The sequence below is a fragment of the Chelon labrosus genome, assembly GCF_963514085.1.
Source record: "Chelon labrosus genome assembly, chromosome: 6".
NCBI lineage: Eukaryota > Metazoa > Chordata > Actinopteri > Mugiliformes > Mugilidae > Chelon > Chelon labrosus.
In genome coordinates, this window is record NC_140342.1 from 16,564,404 (window position 1) to 16,579,107 (window position 14,704).

At 41.1% G+C, this 14,704-nt stretch overlaps 1 protein-coding gene across 1 annotated transcript in view; it reads left to right on the forward strand.

Moving 5' to 3' along the window:
• obscnb (obscurin, cytoskeletal calmodulin and titin-interacting RhoGEF b) overlaps positions 1–14,704 on the forward strand; it is a gene marked incomplete at its 5' end in the record, with an annotated part of 50,390 nt that overhangs the window by 4,097 nt on the left and 31,589 nt on the right. Inside the window, 28 exons of the mRNA XM_084546604.1 lie at positions 22–288; positions 407–513; positions 877–1,045; positions 1,538–1,813; positions 1,919–2,200; positions 2,358–2,633; positions 2,838–3,119; positions 3,200–3,475; positions 3,587–3,868; positions 4,628–4,909; positions 5,080–5,355; positions 5,439–5,711; positions 5,815–6,081; positions 6,164–6,433; positions 6,526–6,792; positions 6,941–7,207; positions 7,293–7,405; positions 7,506–7,659; positions 7,759–7,920; positions 8,013–8,117; positions 8,901–9,167; positions 9,789–10,058; positions 10,139–10,405; positions 10,509–10,775; positions 10,909–11,175; positions 11,266–11,535; positions 11,612–11,881; positions 11,985–12,251. Coding sequence (XP_084402730.1) covers positions 22–288; positions 407–513; positions 877–1,045; positions 1,538–1,813; positions 1,919–2,200; positions 2,358–2,633; positions 2,838–3,119; positions 3,200–3,475; positions 3,587–3,868; positions 4,628–4,909; positions 5,080–5,355; positions 5,439–5,711; positions 5,815–6,081; positions 6,164–6,433; positions 6,526–6,792; positions 6,941–7,207; positions 7,293–7,405; positions 7,506–7,659; positions 7,759–7,920; positions 8,013–8,117; positions 8,901–9,167; positions 9,789–10,058; positions 10,139–10,405; positions 10,509–10,775; positions 10,909–11,175; positions 11,266–11,535; positions 11,612–11,881; positions 11,985–12,251 — 6,798 coding nt within the window. The remainder of the gene's footprint in view (positions 1–21; positions 289–406; positions 514–876; positions 1,046–1,537; positions 1,814–1,918; positions 2,201–2,357; positions 2,634–2,837; positions 3,120–3,199; positions 3,476–3,586; positions 3,869–4,627; positions 4,910–5,079; positions 5,356–5,438; positions 5,712–5,814; positions 6,082–6,163; positions 6,434–6,525; positions 6,793–6,940; positions 7,208–7,292; positions 7,406–7,505; positions 7,660–7,758; positions 7,921–8,012; positions 8,118–8,900; positions 9,168–9,788; positions 10,059–10,138; positions 10,406–10,508; positions 10,776–10,908; positions 11,176–11,265; positions 11,536–11,611; positions 11,882–11,984; positions 12,252–14,704) is intronic.

Below are 14,704 nucleotides of genomic sequence, written 5' to 3' on the forward strand. Positions count from 1 at the left end.
TTGTCTTCCTGTTTCCTTCAGAACCCTCTGCAGAAATCAGGAAAGGTCTGATGAACAGCACCGGTTACTCTGGTGAGGAGTTCTCTATCTCGGTGGAGCTGTCTGCTGTTTGCTCAGGCTTCTGGTCTTTAAATGGCCGCCTCCTGCGCAGTGGAGGTGACTACCTCATCACCAGGTCGAAGAACACACACACGCTGCTCATCCGTGTGGTAACCATGGAAATGAATGGAAGTGAAATCAAGTTTGTGGGTGGAGGCTCGCAGAGCAGTTGCATCCTATCTGTGAAAGGTATACACTTTTTTTTTGTATATATTGTTGTACAGTTACAGTTTTTGTGTTAGTACATGTTTTTCTTGTTTTGTGACAAATCAATAAATTCCATCTTTCCTGGCAACTCTATTTTTAGCCCCTCCTGTTAGGTTCACCAACAAGTCAGATCATCCAGATGTTGTGACTTGCAGTGCCCAAGCTACTGCTCAGCTGACTGCTGAAGTGTCAGATTACAATACACAGGTTTGTGAAGAATACATAAATCTTTTACTTTTCACAGATCCTGTTTATATATAGTTAACTATTAATTATGCAGAGGTGAAAATATGTATTTATACAAACAACTTTAAGGACACTTTGTACTGAAATCCTTTTTAAATGACCTTCAAAGATTGGAAAAGGATGTATTGTTTCTGATGTTGGTTGAGTAAATGAGAGACCATCATCATCATGCCTCATTCATACACTTTTGTATTTAAGTTCTTAAAAAACAAATATTTCTCATTTTAAAAATAACAACTTGAGAATACTCTTTAATTACTCCTATAATTCTAACACTCAGTACGACGTCTATTTTGGCAAACTCTTCTGAATTTGTTTTTTCAGGTGGTTTGGATGAAGAATGGACGGGAATTAAAAATGGGCAAGAAGTATGAATATGTGATGAATGACCGCAAGAGGGTCCTGATGATACACAATGTTACAGAGGAAGACCTGGGGATTTATGAGTGTGTCTTAGCTGACGACAAGATGTCCGTGCAACTCACACTTAAAGGTATAATCATCAAAATTTTAGCTGCTAAGAAAATTTTTACTGTAAAGTTTAAAGCAGAGTAGAGACAGCAGTGTATTTTCCACAAGTTGTTTACAAATGTGCTAGAGTTGTTTGTCTATAAAACAAGTTTTCGTTAACGTGATCAGCTCAGTGCAAATAAGATTTTGTAAAGGGCACTGGGCTCAGGGTGGGAACTGCAGCACATGATATATTGTCTGGAATGTGACCCACTGTGGTAGCTTATGTTTTGAGCCATCAAACAGGACAGAACTATCTGTCATCATGTTGTCAGTTCCAGTTCCGCAACTCAGGCACTTCCTAAACTTTAGCTCTTCTGACTACAAGCTAAGCAAACCTAAAATAAAGAACAGTTACATTTAAATTATCACACGTGCATTGTTACTCTTATTCTTTTATAATAAATGCATGAGTAATCAATTCACTGATTATGACGGAAGGACTCTACTTACATGCTTATCTTTTTTCTCTAAGATGAACCTGCGAAGTTCCTAAACAAAGCCAGAGGTCCCATGGGAATGTCATCATCCCTTAAAGGAAATCTCGAGCTGAGCTGTGAGGTCTCTCCTGCCAGTGCTGTTGTTGTATGGAAAAAAGATCAGGTGGAGATCACTGAGGACCAAAGAACGACCATTATCGCTAAAGGGACTCAAAGGAAGCTCATCATCAAGAGTGCCAAGAAAATTGATGAAGGACATTACTCATGTGAGACAGCAGCTGACAAAGTCACATTCCAAGTCAAGATAAAAGGTAATAATGTGTTATATGTAAAATTACCATCTTGGTTACGTTGTTCATCCATAATCTTAATTTGGAAGAACTTTTTTACGTTTAACGTTTATTTTTTTCTCTTAGAAGCACAAGCCGTAGCTGCCTTCTCCACCAAGGAGTCAGTCCAGAAGGAGGTTCAAGCCACTCTCTCCCAAAAAGCAACTCTTAGCTGCAGCGTGTCTGATAGCAAGACAGAGGTGAAATGGTATAAAGACAGCAAGCAGTTGGTATCCAGCAAGACAATATATACAGAAGTAAAAGGCAACACTCGACAGCTGGTGATTGAAAAGGTGGAGAAGAGTGATGCTGGAGAATACACCTGCGAAGCTGGAGCGGATAAGCTGGTCTTCAAGATATCTGTGTCAGGTGGGACTAATTGATATATGAAATAAAAAAAAAAAGCTGCTTTATAACATTATAACTTTTTATCTCTGTGCCTGTGAGCTACTGGATATTCTTTCCCATTGTTGATCTTACACAGTGCTCATAACAACACTGTGTTTCTTATTGACATTACCCTCAGAGGCCCAGTCCGCCTTCTCCAACAAGGAGTCTATCCAAAAGGAGGTGAAAGCCACTCTCTCCCAGAAAGCCACTCTGAGCTGTGAGGTAGCTGACACTAAGACAGAGGTGAAATGGTACAAAGATGGAAAGCTGCTGACTTCCAGCAAGACAATTCATGCAGAGTCAAAGGGCAAGAGTCGCCAGCTGGTGATAGAAAGCGTGGAGAAGAAGGATGCGGGAGAGTACATCTGTGAGGCTGGGACTGAGAAGCTGGCCTTTAAGATACAGGTGACAGGTAAGAGGAATAACATGGCAATAGTATTTTCTGCAGTAAGCAGGTGTACATGCCATGTTGCATTGTCTTTCTAGTATGATCTTCTGCTCATAGTAACTGAAACATGGCTGTATTCGTTCATTTCATGACTTCTACCACATTTAAATTACAACTTTAATGTGTTGTGTGTCAATGCCATAACGTCTTCGATTATTACCTTTGCAGAGATCCAGCTAAAGTCCGCCTTCTCCAACAAGGAGTCTATCCAAAAGGAGGTGAAAGCCACTCTCTCCCAGAAAGCCACTCTGAGCTGTGAGGTAGCTGACACTAAGACAGAGGTGAAATGGTACAAAGATGGCAAGCTGCTGACTTCCAGCAGGACAATTCATACTGAATCATCAGGCAAGAGTCGCCAGCTGGTGATTGACAACGTGGAGAAGAAGGATGCGGGAGAGTACATCTGTGAGGCTGGGACTGAGAAGCTGGCTTTCAAGATGCATGTGGCAGGTGAGAGTGGATCTTCGTACTTATTGGGTGTATATTAATGAGCTTTGAATGAATTGCATCTGGTATTTTTCCTTCATCAGAAGCAAAGTCAGCTTTCTTCAACAAAGAGTCAGTCCAGAAGGAGGTGAAAGCCAGTCTATCTCAGAAGGCCACTCTGAGCTGTGAGGTTTCAGATTCCAAGACTGAGGTAAAGTGGTACAAAGATAGCAAGGTGCTGACTTCCAGCAAGACAATCCATACTGAATCAAAAGGCAAGAGTCGCCAGCTGGTGATTGACAGTGTAGACAAGAAGGATGCTGGAGAGTACTTGTGTGAGGCTGGGACGGAGAAGCTTGTCTTTAAACTCCAGGTGGCAGGTAACTACAAGTGTAATCTGACTTGATGTTTTTGCAGATTAACAATTAATACTATTGACACCTCTCAATGGACAAGGAAAATAATCTCATCCACATTTCTGGTCTCCACAGACACACAGGTCCAGTCCGCCTTCTCCAACAAGGAGTCTATCCAAAAGGAGGTGAAAGCCACTCTCTCCCAGAAAGCCACTCTGAGCTGTGAAGTAGCTGACACTAAGACAGAGGTTAAGTGGTACAAAGATGGAAAGCTGCTGACTTCCAGCAAGACAATTCATGCAGAGTCAAAGGCCAAGAGTCGCCAGCTGGTGATAGAAAGCGTGGAGAAGAAGGATGCTGGAGAGTACATCTGTGAGGCTGGGAATGAGAAGCTGGCCTTTAAGATACGTGTGGAAGGTAAGGAGAATGCAGTATGCTCAATAAACAGCAAACTGAGATTATTAAGTCGTGTCTTCAGTTTTTACTCACTGGTTTGTCCTTCAGACTATTTTTTGTTTTGAGGGTGTAGCATCCAAATCATAGCCTAGAATTTAGGTGGAACATTGTTTTAATGGCTAATCTGTATATAGATATTAAAACATTCTTATTAATCTTGCACACAACTCTTATAAACTATTTGATTAATAATAGAGGCGTAGTGATGCAAAGATGACAAGCTGCTAATTCCTAGCAGATCAGCTCACATGCAATTAAAAGTCACGATGTGCTTCCTGTTGGTTGATGGTGTGGAGAAGAGTGTAGGGTGCATTCTAAATGATGGAGAGGGTCTTTGTGTAGTAGGAAGCGAAAGTTACAGGTATGAGGTCATGAAAGGCAATGGTCTGTGTCGTAATTTGTGCATATTCTTTTTTGGGTGTGATTGCCTGCCTGTCTGACTATTTAATTGAGCAAAGTTGATGAAGAGCCCAAATAGAGGATTTAGTTTTTGGTTGAATGAATGAATTATGAATGCTGTAGTGTATTACTGGTATCACAGAAGAAGTGTTTGGGTATTTTGTGGTTATACTGCATATTTGTCCTCTTCGCTTCATCTCTGTTATATGTAGTTTTCCTAGTTATACCTGACTTCTACCACATTTAAATTACAACTTTAATATGTTGTGTTAAAATGACAGTGTGTCAATACCATAACATCTTTGAATATTACCTTTGCAGAGATCCAACTCAAGTCCGCCTTCTCCAATAAGGAGTCTATCCAAAAGGAGGTGAAAGCCACTCTCTCCCAGAAAGCCACTCTGAGCTGTGAGGTAGCTGACACTAAGACGGAGGTGAAGTGGTACAAGGATGCCAAGCTGCTGACTTCCAGCAAAACAATTCATGCTGAGTCGAAGGGCAAGAGTCGCCAGCTGGTAATAGAAAGCGTGGAGAAAAAGGATGCGGGAGAGTACATCTGTGAGGCTGGGAATGAGAAGCTGGCCTTTAAGATACAGGTGGCAGGTAAGAGGAATAACATGCCAATAGTATTTTCTGCAGTAAGCAGGTGTACACGCCATGTTGCATTGTCTTTCTAGTATGATCTTCTGTTCATAGTAACTGAAACATGGCTGTATTCATTCATTTCGGGTTGATTGATATGTTTACATCAAATATTTTCATGTGTTGTTCAGAAGCCCCAGCTGGCTTCTCTAACAAGGAGTCTGTCCAGAAGGAGGTGAAAGCCACTCTCTCCCAGAAAGCCACTCTGAGTTGTGAGGTTTCAGATTTAAAGACAGAGATAAAGTGGTACAAGGATGGCAAATTACTGACTTCCAGCAAAGCAGTTCACATGGAGTCAAAGGGGAAGACTCGTGAGTTGGTAATAGAAAAAATGGAGAAAAAGGATGCTGGGGAATACACTTGTGAGGCTGGAACAGAGAAGCTGGTGTTTAAGCTGCAGCTAAAAGGTAACATTTATTCTACCACTACACTGACTTTTTTCCACTACAACTGTCTGCACAAAACACTAAAAGGATGTTCTTCTTTGTAGATGTAGCCGTCAAGTTCCAAAAGAAATCAGTCAAGGACACATGCGTTGTTCAAGCAAGTGAAAGCATTGTTTTGACCACTGAGCTGACCTCAGAGAGTGGTAGTGTGAAGTGGTTTAGAGATGGTGTGGAGCTTAAGGAGAGCAGCAAGTATGAAATGAAAAAAGAAGCCCTTTCTCGTACCCTGATAGTAAAATCCACAGAAACCAAAGACAGTGGAACATACTCCTGTCAAACTGCTGATGACAAACTGGAGTTCAAAGTTCAGGTTAAAGGTAGGTCACGGAAAAGGTAGGTCACACAACTCAATATTGTTGAATAGACCTCTGCAGATGCCAGATTTTGTTTTGACATTAAACTCTTCTGATTTAATTTCAGATTCAGCCTTGAAGTTTGTTGTCCCTTTGAAACCAGCGACAGTAGAGTTGGGAGGTACACTTAGTCTGATTTGTGAACTAAATCAAGCCTCGGGGGATGTTTCCTGGCACCGTGATGGCCGTGAGATTAAACCTGGAGGCAGGTTCACCATCAGAACAGATGGTGCTAAGCGGGTTCTCACTGTGACTGGAATGACTAAGGAAGATGAAGGAGAATACAGCTGTGAATGTAGAAATGATAAGACATCTGCTAAAGTGTCCTCTAAAGGTGATTAACCCATTTAACTAATTAATTCACTGTGTCGGGGTAGACGCCATGTGTTTCCCATAAGTCTGCTTCTTCCTTTCAGCACCGAGACAAGTGAGGCTGACTACTAAACTGAACAATGTGGCTGCAATGGAGGGAAAAGATGCCATTTTCAAATGTGCTGTCACCCCAGCGGACGTCAACGTTAAATGGTTCCACAACAACATACCCGTCACTGCTGGGCCCAAGTACAAGATTGAACGTGGAGGCAGCAGCCACTCACTTACCATCTCTGCAGTCACTCAAAAAGACACAGGAGAGATTAGCGTTGATGCAGAAGGCAAAAGCTGCAAAGCTACCCTACAAGTGCAACGTAAGTGTGTGAATATATTGTTAAAATATCAATATTTATGAACAAATACGGTCATTATTCATTCTCTTTAATATTCGTTGTGTCCCTATTAGACGAACCTGTGATGTTTAAGAAGAAGCTAGAAAACCTGACAGTGGAGGAGCAAAGTGAAGTGAAACTGGAAGTGGTGCTCAGTAAGGCATCAGGGGAAGTCAGGTGGATGAAGAACAGCGTAGTGCTGCAGCCAGCAGGAAACATGGAGATTCGTGTAGATGGAGCTACGCAGGTTCTGGTCTTCAAGAGTGTGACTTCTGCTGACCGTGGCATCTACTCTTGTGAAACTCTGGATGACAAGACCCAGGCCAAGCTCAGTGTGGAGAGTAAGACTAGTCACAATTCACATTTTTAAGGATATGGTGTGCACATTCGAAGGATAACTTAAACACAGTGTGTATGTGTACAGATAGGAAGAGTATGTAATCTCTTGTCAGGATTGTCAAAACTCAAACCTTTTCTTTCTCCTTTCAGTGAAGAAGATTCAGGTAACAAAGGGCCTTGCAGAAACCAAGGCTCATGAAACAGAGACCGTAACGCTTGAGGTAGAGCTCAGTCAGGCTGATGTTGAAGGCTCCTGGACTAGAGATGGGGCCAAGTTAAAGTCAGGACCGAACTGCCGCATCACAGCTCTAGGAAAGAAGCATGCCCTGACTTTGTCCAGTCTCAAGAAGGAGGATGCTGGAACTATTGCCTTCCAGGCGGAGGGAGTCCATACTTCTTGCAAGCTGATTGTCACAGGTAAGGATTGGTCATGTTGTTATGGTACTGACTGACTAAACATTCATACTCTGCTCACTATTTGACTAACGTGCTCGTTCTACAGAACCTCCTGCCATGATCTCCAAACCCATTGTGGATGTCACTGTTCCCGAAAAGGAGAAAGTTACCTTTGAATGCGAAGTGTCCAGAACAAATGCCGACGCTAAATGGTTCAAGGTGAGATATTATTGTTTGAAGTAGAGTCTGCAGAGAAAAATTAGGTGGTTTAAAAATATGAAATACATTTGTAATGGTTGGGGAAACAACGACCCTGCAGGGTGATGTTGAGCTGAAACCGGGAAAGAACATTGGAATTCATTCCTTGGGCCGAAAGCGGACTTTAGTCATCAACAAATGCTCACCTGACAATGGAGGCACCTATATCTGTCGCACCACTGATGACAACACCTCTGCCAAACTCACTGTTCATGGTAATTATTAATCATGTCACAAATGTAAAAATAAAAAATGAATGGTGGTTTTCAATTTTAGTATTTCACAGTGGGGTTTAAAAAGCATTTTTCATGCAGCCAGAGATATCAAGATTGTGAAGAAGCTTGAGGATGTGGAGGTGATGGAGAAGGAAAGTGCTGCATTTGTTTGTGAAATCTCACATGATGATGTGGAGTGCCAGTGGTACAAAGGAAGTACCAAACTCAAAGTCAGTGATAACATCAAGATGAGACAAGAGGGTGAGGCTATTATATTTTAACTTGCCATGTTATAGAAGTTTTCTAAATGACGACTAGAACTAACTTGGTTAGCTGTCTATGTCTTATTCCAGGCAGAACGTATGTGCTGCTGTTTAAGTCTGTTACCCCAGAAGATATAGGTGAGATTAAATTTACAGCTGAGAAGGCATCCTCAACTGCAAAGCTGAAAGTGAAAGGTAAACAAATCTTTGTGCTGTGTGCTGAAAAATCATATAACACTATATACCATATGCGGTTGTGCATGAAATAAGTTAACCATTACGTTACAATGTTTAATGTGGTTGCCAATGGATTATATCTAATCTTTGTTTTTAGAAAGATGCAAATAATTAAACCCAAATTACAATCCAAAATAAGGCTAATTTGATCGTCAGATTATATTTGAACCTGTGCATTCCTGGTAGACACTAGACACTGTTTTAAATCAGATGAAATGTTTTCTTACTAAAAGAGTTAACAGTGCATCTATCTAAGAATACGTGGCCTCGTGAGATAGAAAATCCAGCTGCAACTTGCATTTACATTGTTATTCCTCATTGAGACCTGATGGCAAAATGAACACACCTCAACAGCACAGCTTGGCATTTTACCAGCTGAGATTAAGGTTTATTTTATTTTACAATCCCTAGAAGTATGAGACGATAATTCACAGATTAGTGACATTGGATCTAGAAGTTATATCAACATGCATCAATAGGCATATGCTGGCTAGTTTCTGTGCTAGAGTCTTGCTGGATGCAATCAAACTGAAACTGTTTGCCAAAGCTTTTGTAAAAAAAATGTTCGAATTCAAGATGCATCAAAAGCATTTTGGCTCCTTTTGTGCTGGCTTTTACAAAATTCAGTTACGGATATTCCTTGTATTATAGTGCACTTTGGCAAGGCCTTGGCATTAATAGCCTTAAATGTTTCTTTGTGGCCCAAATGAAAGTCTTCATTAAGTGCTATTGTTGCTTTAGAGCTGCCTGTCAAGTTTGTGAAGAAACTCAGGGATAAGATAGCGATGTATAAGCATCGTGGTCATCTTGAATGCCAAGTATCACGCGCCAGTGCAAAGGTGAAGTGGTACAAAAACAAGACGGAGATCAAACCCAGCGAGAAGTATGAGATCAGAAGTGAAGACGTGTACCGGAAGCTCACCATCAACGACGTGGACGCCGGGGATGAAGACACGTATACCTGTGATGCCACTGATGACAAGACATCCTGTAAACTGCTTGTGGAAGGTAACACAGTGGATGATGACAGAGGTTAATTGGAAACTTAGTGTCCGTATAAATACATGCTCACACAATTCAAGCCATCAGAATCGTAATCAATGAGGTATCTGTCTTTATGTTTATCTATCTGAAAAATTTACTAAATATGTGAACATTGTGTTGATTTATTTTTTAGCCGTTTTGTAACAAACCTGACTTACTAAATCAATTAACACATAACTTGGCATTTAAACGTATTTGTGCAAAAAAGTAATTAACAAAAACTGTATTACTCCTGCACTGCAGGTGCAGTAACCTAAGAATTGTGTGTGGTCTTTACTGAAGACACTTATGTATGTGTAGCAAGTTTGTAGACTTCGAAAAGCAGAAGAGAAGTTGTGCTTTGGGTTGATCTGGATGTATAGTAACAGAATCATTGTTGATGTAAACAATGATTTCATTTTTTCAAGCTAACTTTTATAACAGACAAAATATTGCCATTTCTTGATTTCTGGTAGGAATGTGAAGTATGAAATTTACAGTTGAAAATGAAAAGATCTTTTACTATGAAACCAATATTACTTATGTTCTTACAAAACCTGGTTGTTGACTTCCAACTAACCTACTCTCTTTTCATGATCCCTCCAGAACAGTCCATCAGCATTGTGCGGGAACTTAGTTCAGTAGAAGTGACAGAACCCTTTGCAGCTGTTTTTGAAGTTGAAATCAGTATGGAGCTGGTGAAACCTCCTGTATGGACTTTGAATGGAGTCGCTGTTCAGGAGGGCGCTGATGTTGAGATGGAGAAAGAAGGCACTATGCACCGTCTTACTTTCAAGAAGACCAAAGCATCGATGACGGGCCCTGTGCAGTTTACGGCTGGAAAGAGCAAATCTTTAGCTCAGCTCACAGTCAAAGGTAAATGTTTCATCACTGCATTTGTAGATGAATATTTATAGCATTCTTTGGTCTAACCACATATTGTTCCTCACATTCAGAGCGACCACTTGAGGTTGCAGAGCCCATCAAAGATGTAAAGGCGAAGGAGAAAAGCTCAGCCATACTCAGCTGCAAATTCTCTGCCCCACCCAAAGACGTCAAATGGTTCAAAGGTCAGGTATCTCTGGCAGCATCAGACAAGTACAACATGAAGCAAGATGCAACAAGGGCCCAAATTACCATTCAAAAGTTGACTGAGGAGGACAGTGGAGAGTATCGCTGTCAGTCTGGACCTGCTGAGACCAAAGGCACACTTACTGTTGAAGGTACTGTACATATATGGATTGAATACCACAAACACCACAACAATTATGTGTGTCTAAACCATCACATAAATGAACTATTTTCTTTCTTGTTTCATCTGCCTAGTTCGTGAAATTAAGATCACCAAACACTTGGCTGACACAGAGGTCGATGAGGACAGTGATGCAGTGCTTGTTTGTGAGATTAACTATCCAGATGAAGAGGTGCAGTGGCGCTTGAATGACAAGGTGCTGTTCACTAACGAAGTCAACACCATCACTCATGAGGGGAAAGTTCACAAGCTCACACTGAAGAACTTGGCACCTCAGGATGGGGGCACCATCACCTTTCAAGTCCGCAAGGTTAAGGAGTCTGTCATACTTAAGGTGAAAGGTGAGAAGTAACTGCTGCTCGCTAAAAGATTTCATAAAGTGAATATGAACGTTATCAATGGGAGAGGCTCCAGTTGTCCTGAAAGATAAGAATATAATATATAACCCTGTCATTCTTTGTCATTCTTCTGCAGAGAAGCTTGCTGTGTTCTTGAAGTCTCTTGATGATGTCATTGGAGAAGAGAAAGGCATGATAACTCTGGCTTGTGAGGCATCCAAGCCAAGGGTTTCCCCCACATGGAGAAAAGAAGGTAAAGTCTTAAAAGCAGGACCAAAATATGAGCTCCTTCACACAGGCAAGTCTTTGGGACTTATCATCAAGGATGCTACCAAAGAAGATGCCGGAGAGTACAGTTGTGATCTTGGCACAGAGATTTCTAAGGCAAAGGTCACTGTTAGAGGTGGGTATTTCCAAAATATTTATATGCGGTGTTGTTACACACTGCTGTTTAGATACAGTTAAGTAACACACCTTATGCTTTCTGCACTAGAAATTGGTATTGGAATCACTAAATGGCTGAAATCAGCTGAGGTGAACGAGGGAGAGACATGCAGCTTTGAGTGCATCCTGTCTCGCGAGAGCACAGATGAGTCCTCCTGGGTGATTAATGGCCAATCTATTACAAACGGAGGTCGCTTCAAGATCTCTAGTAAAGGCCGGAAGTACATGCTGACTATTAACGGTGTCACTCCTGCTGATGCTGGTGAAGTAGTCTTCAATATTAAGGACCTGAGCTCTAAAACTACTTTAACAGTAGAAGGTAAGCTGCACATCAGTTTTCAAGAGGTCCTCACAAACAGTAAGGTCTTAAAACAATTTATTGTCCCTTGTCACAGGCAAGGCTTCATCTCTATCAAAAGAACTACAGAATATTTGTGCTGTTCGAGGGGAAGATGCTGTGTTTACCTGTGAGGTGACGCAGGCTAGTTCCACTGTAAAGTGGACCAAGGATGGCAAAGCCATCAAAAAGAGCCAGAAGTATGAGATCATCCAACAGGATAAGATTATGAAGCTGACCATCCATAATGTGTCTGCTCAAGACTCCGGAGAGTACAGTTGTGAAGTTGTCGGAGGTGCAACCACTAAAGCTAGCCTTGAAATCAAGGGTAAGGGTTTATTGTCTTAAAAAGCTGAATGATATAATCTTATTTTAGTGCCAACATTTTCTACTGTATCTAAATTTGAAACAATGTTGTCTGCTTTTTACAGAGCCTATCCATAAATTCACCAAAGCACTAAAGGACAGCCAAGCAGATGAGAACGGCTCTGTGACCTTACAATGTGAGACGGCACAGACCCCATCCTCGGTGGTATGGCTTAAAGGCCACACAGAGCTCAGAGCTGGAGGTCAATATGAGATGTCCCAGAAGGAGTGTGTCTTAACTCTCACCATCAAACACCTCGAAGAGAAAGATACCGATATCTACACTTGTGACGTGGGGACTGCCAAGAGCATGGCTAAGGTGACTGTTAAAGGTGAGTACTTAAGTATGTATAACTGCAAGATTGCAATTAAATCTTACTGCATTACATATATGTTCGGGGTAAGTTTTTGTCTTGCACAGCTAATTATATTTTTGAATTATGTTTAAAAATATAGCTTAATGTTCAATTCATATTCTAATAAGAATTCTATAATATGACTTGGCTATTGTGTGGAATGATATGTAATTGACTTTTCAGTCAGTTTATTGGAAGAAAGTTCATATGTCAGACATCTGAATTTAAATATTTAATAACAATTAATGTTATCATTCTACTCTCCATACATTTTTCATTCTCCTTGAAACCAGTATTGGACGATGTTAAATGTTTTGAGCTCCTCACATTTTTTGTGTTTGTATGTGTTTGTTCTTCCCACACGTTGAGGATGCCATGGTTTGGTTTTGGTATAAAAGACAATCTTTGGCTATAGTGAAAAAAAGGTTGGATGTTCATTGTTCTGAAGGGGTACGAGCTTCATTTGTTTGTTTGCTGTGTCAGTTAAACTGGCCTAATGTTAATGTTTAGTGTTCCTTATCCATTTGCAGTCAAGCCCCCTTAAATTACACTGATGCTCTAGAACAGGGTGTGCACCCTCCGGTCCTTAAGGAGCTGGCTCCCCAAGATGCAGGCACCGTCTCTGTTGTAGTATACATACCTTGCTAGGTGCTTACAAATCTAATTACAGTACAATTTGTTGAAAAGACTATAGATTACAACAGTTGTTACTAAATGCGTTTACTTTTAATAGAAATGTTCATCTTCGACATTTGCATTATGTGTGTTAATGAAGAATATGCTTTGCCTTTCTGTTCAGTGCTTTTTCTGTGGGAAATGTGTGGTTGAGAGATTGTTTGCACATCCACAAAATGTGAGTGACAATTAGCATGCACTGTCGTTTGTAAGTGACCTATACGCAATTTCAACTTCATTGTCTTGCCATAAGAAAGAATTTCATTCTATTGTACAGTAATGGCAGATTTTGCTCAAGCACATGGTTGTAGGTAAACCATCATCAGCCCAACTGTGGAGCCATACTTGAGTTCCAAAGGTTTATGTTGGCGCATCATTCCTCATCACTCATCCTCACCTCTAATAATTTTTCACCGTTCTTCACAACCAAACAGAGTCCAGCAACCTGTTTTATATAATCAAGTCACTGTTCATTTAATTTTAGCCCTGCCTGCCAGTTTTAATGAGAAGCTCAAAAACCATGACAAAATGGAATGGGAGTCTGTGACACTTTGCTGTAAATTATCAAAACCTGGAGCCGGCATCATGTGGAAGAAAGGCTCTGAAGTTCTCACACCTGGAGAGAAGTATGACATGAAGCAGAAGCAGACCTCCTGTATACTTAACATTATGAATTTGAAGGTTGAAGATAGCGGAGAGTATTGTTGTGTGTGTGGGGAACAGGAGACATCAGCAACAGTGAAAGTCATTGGTATGGAGTCATGATGTCTCTCAGAAAAGATTGTATTTTCAAAGGGGTTTTCGCTTGTGTTGCTTTAGTCATTTTATGCCAAAACCACCGTCAAACAGTTTATTTTGCCTTATTATGAAGAGTAATGAAAACTTGCTTGTGCAGCATTGCCGCCAACCTTCACACAGAAGTTGGAGAGCCAGGAGGCTGAAGAGGGAAACTGTGTTACTTTGCGCTGTGAGCTCTCTAAAGCTGGAGTCACCGTGGAGTGGAAGAAGGGAACACAAGTTCTGAAGACTGGAGAGAAGTATCAGACAAAGCAGAAGGCCTCTGTGAATGAGCTCCTGATTAACAAGGTGGTGCCAGAAGACAGTGGAGACTACAGCTGTGTGTGTGGAGACCAGAAGACTACAGCCAGCATCAACGTTAAGGGTAGGGAGAGATTTTTCTAGAGTAGGTTTGAGAAACTGTTTTTGAATGGTTTTGTATAGAACAACTTTTTGTATGTTCAGCCCAACCAGTGACCTTCAAACAAAATTTGGAGAACCAGGAAGCAAAGGAAGGAGCAAGTGTTACTTTGCGCTGTGAGCTCTCTAAACCTGGAGTCCCAGTTGAGTGGAAGAAGGGAACACAGGTCCTGAAGTCTGGGGAGAAGTATCAGATCAAGCAGAAGGCCTCTGTGAATGAGCTACTGATTAACAAGGTGGTGCCAGAAGACAGTGGAGACTACAGCTGTGTGTTTGGAGATCAGAAGACTACAGCCAGCATCAACGTCAAGGGTAGGGAGAGGATTTTCAAAGAGTCCATCGGCAGTCTGCTGTTTAGACATATTTGTTGTAGAATTTGTATGTCATTGTGGCTTGTAATTCCTCAGTGTTTGTAAATGTGTGTTTGTTGTTATTGTATTATATGCATTTCTGTACTTTATGTCATGGTGTGCCATTGGTTACTAACCGACTAATAAATGCTCAGCCCAACCAGTGACCTTCACGCAGAAGTTGAACAGCCAGGAGGCTGAGGAGGG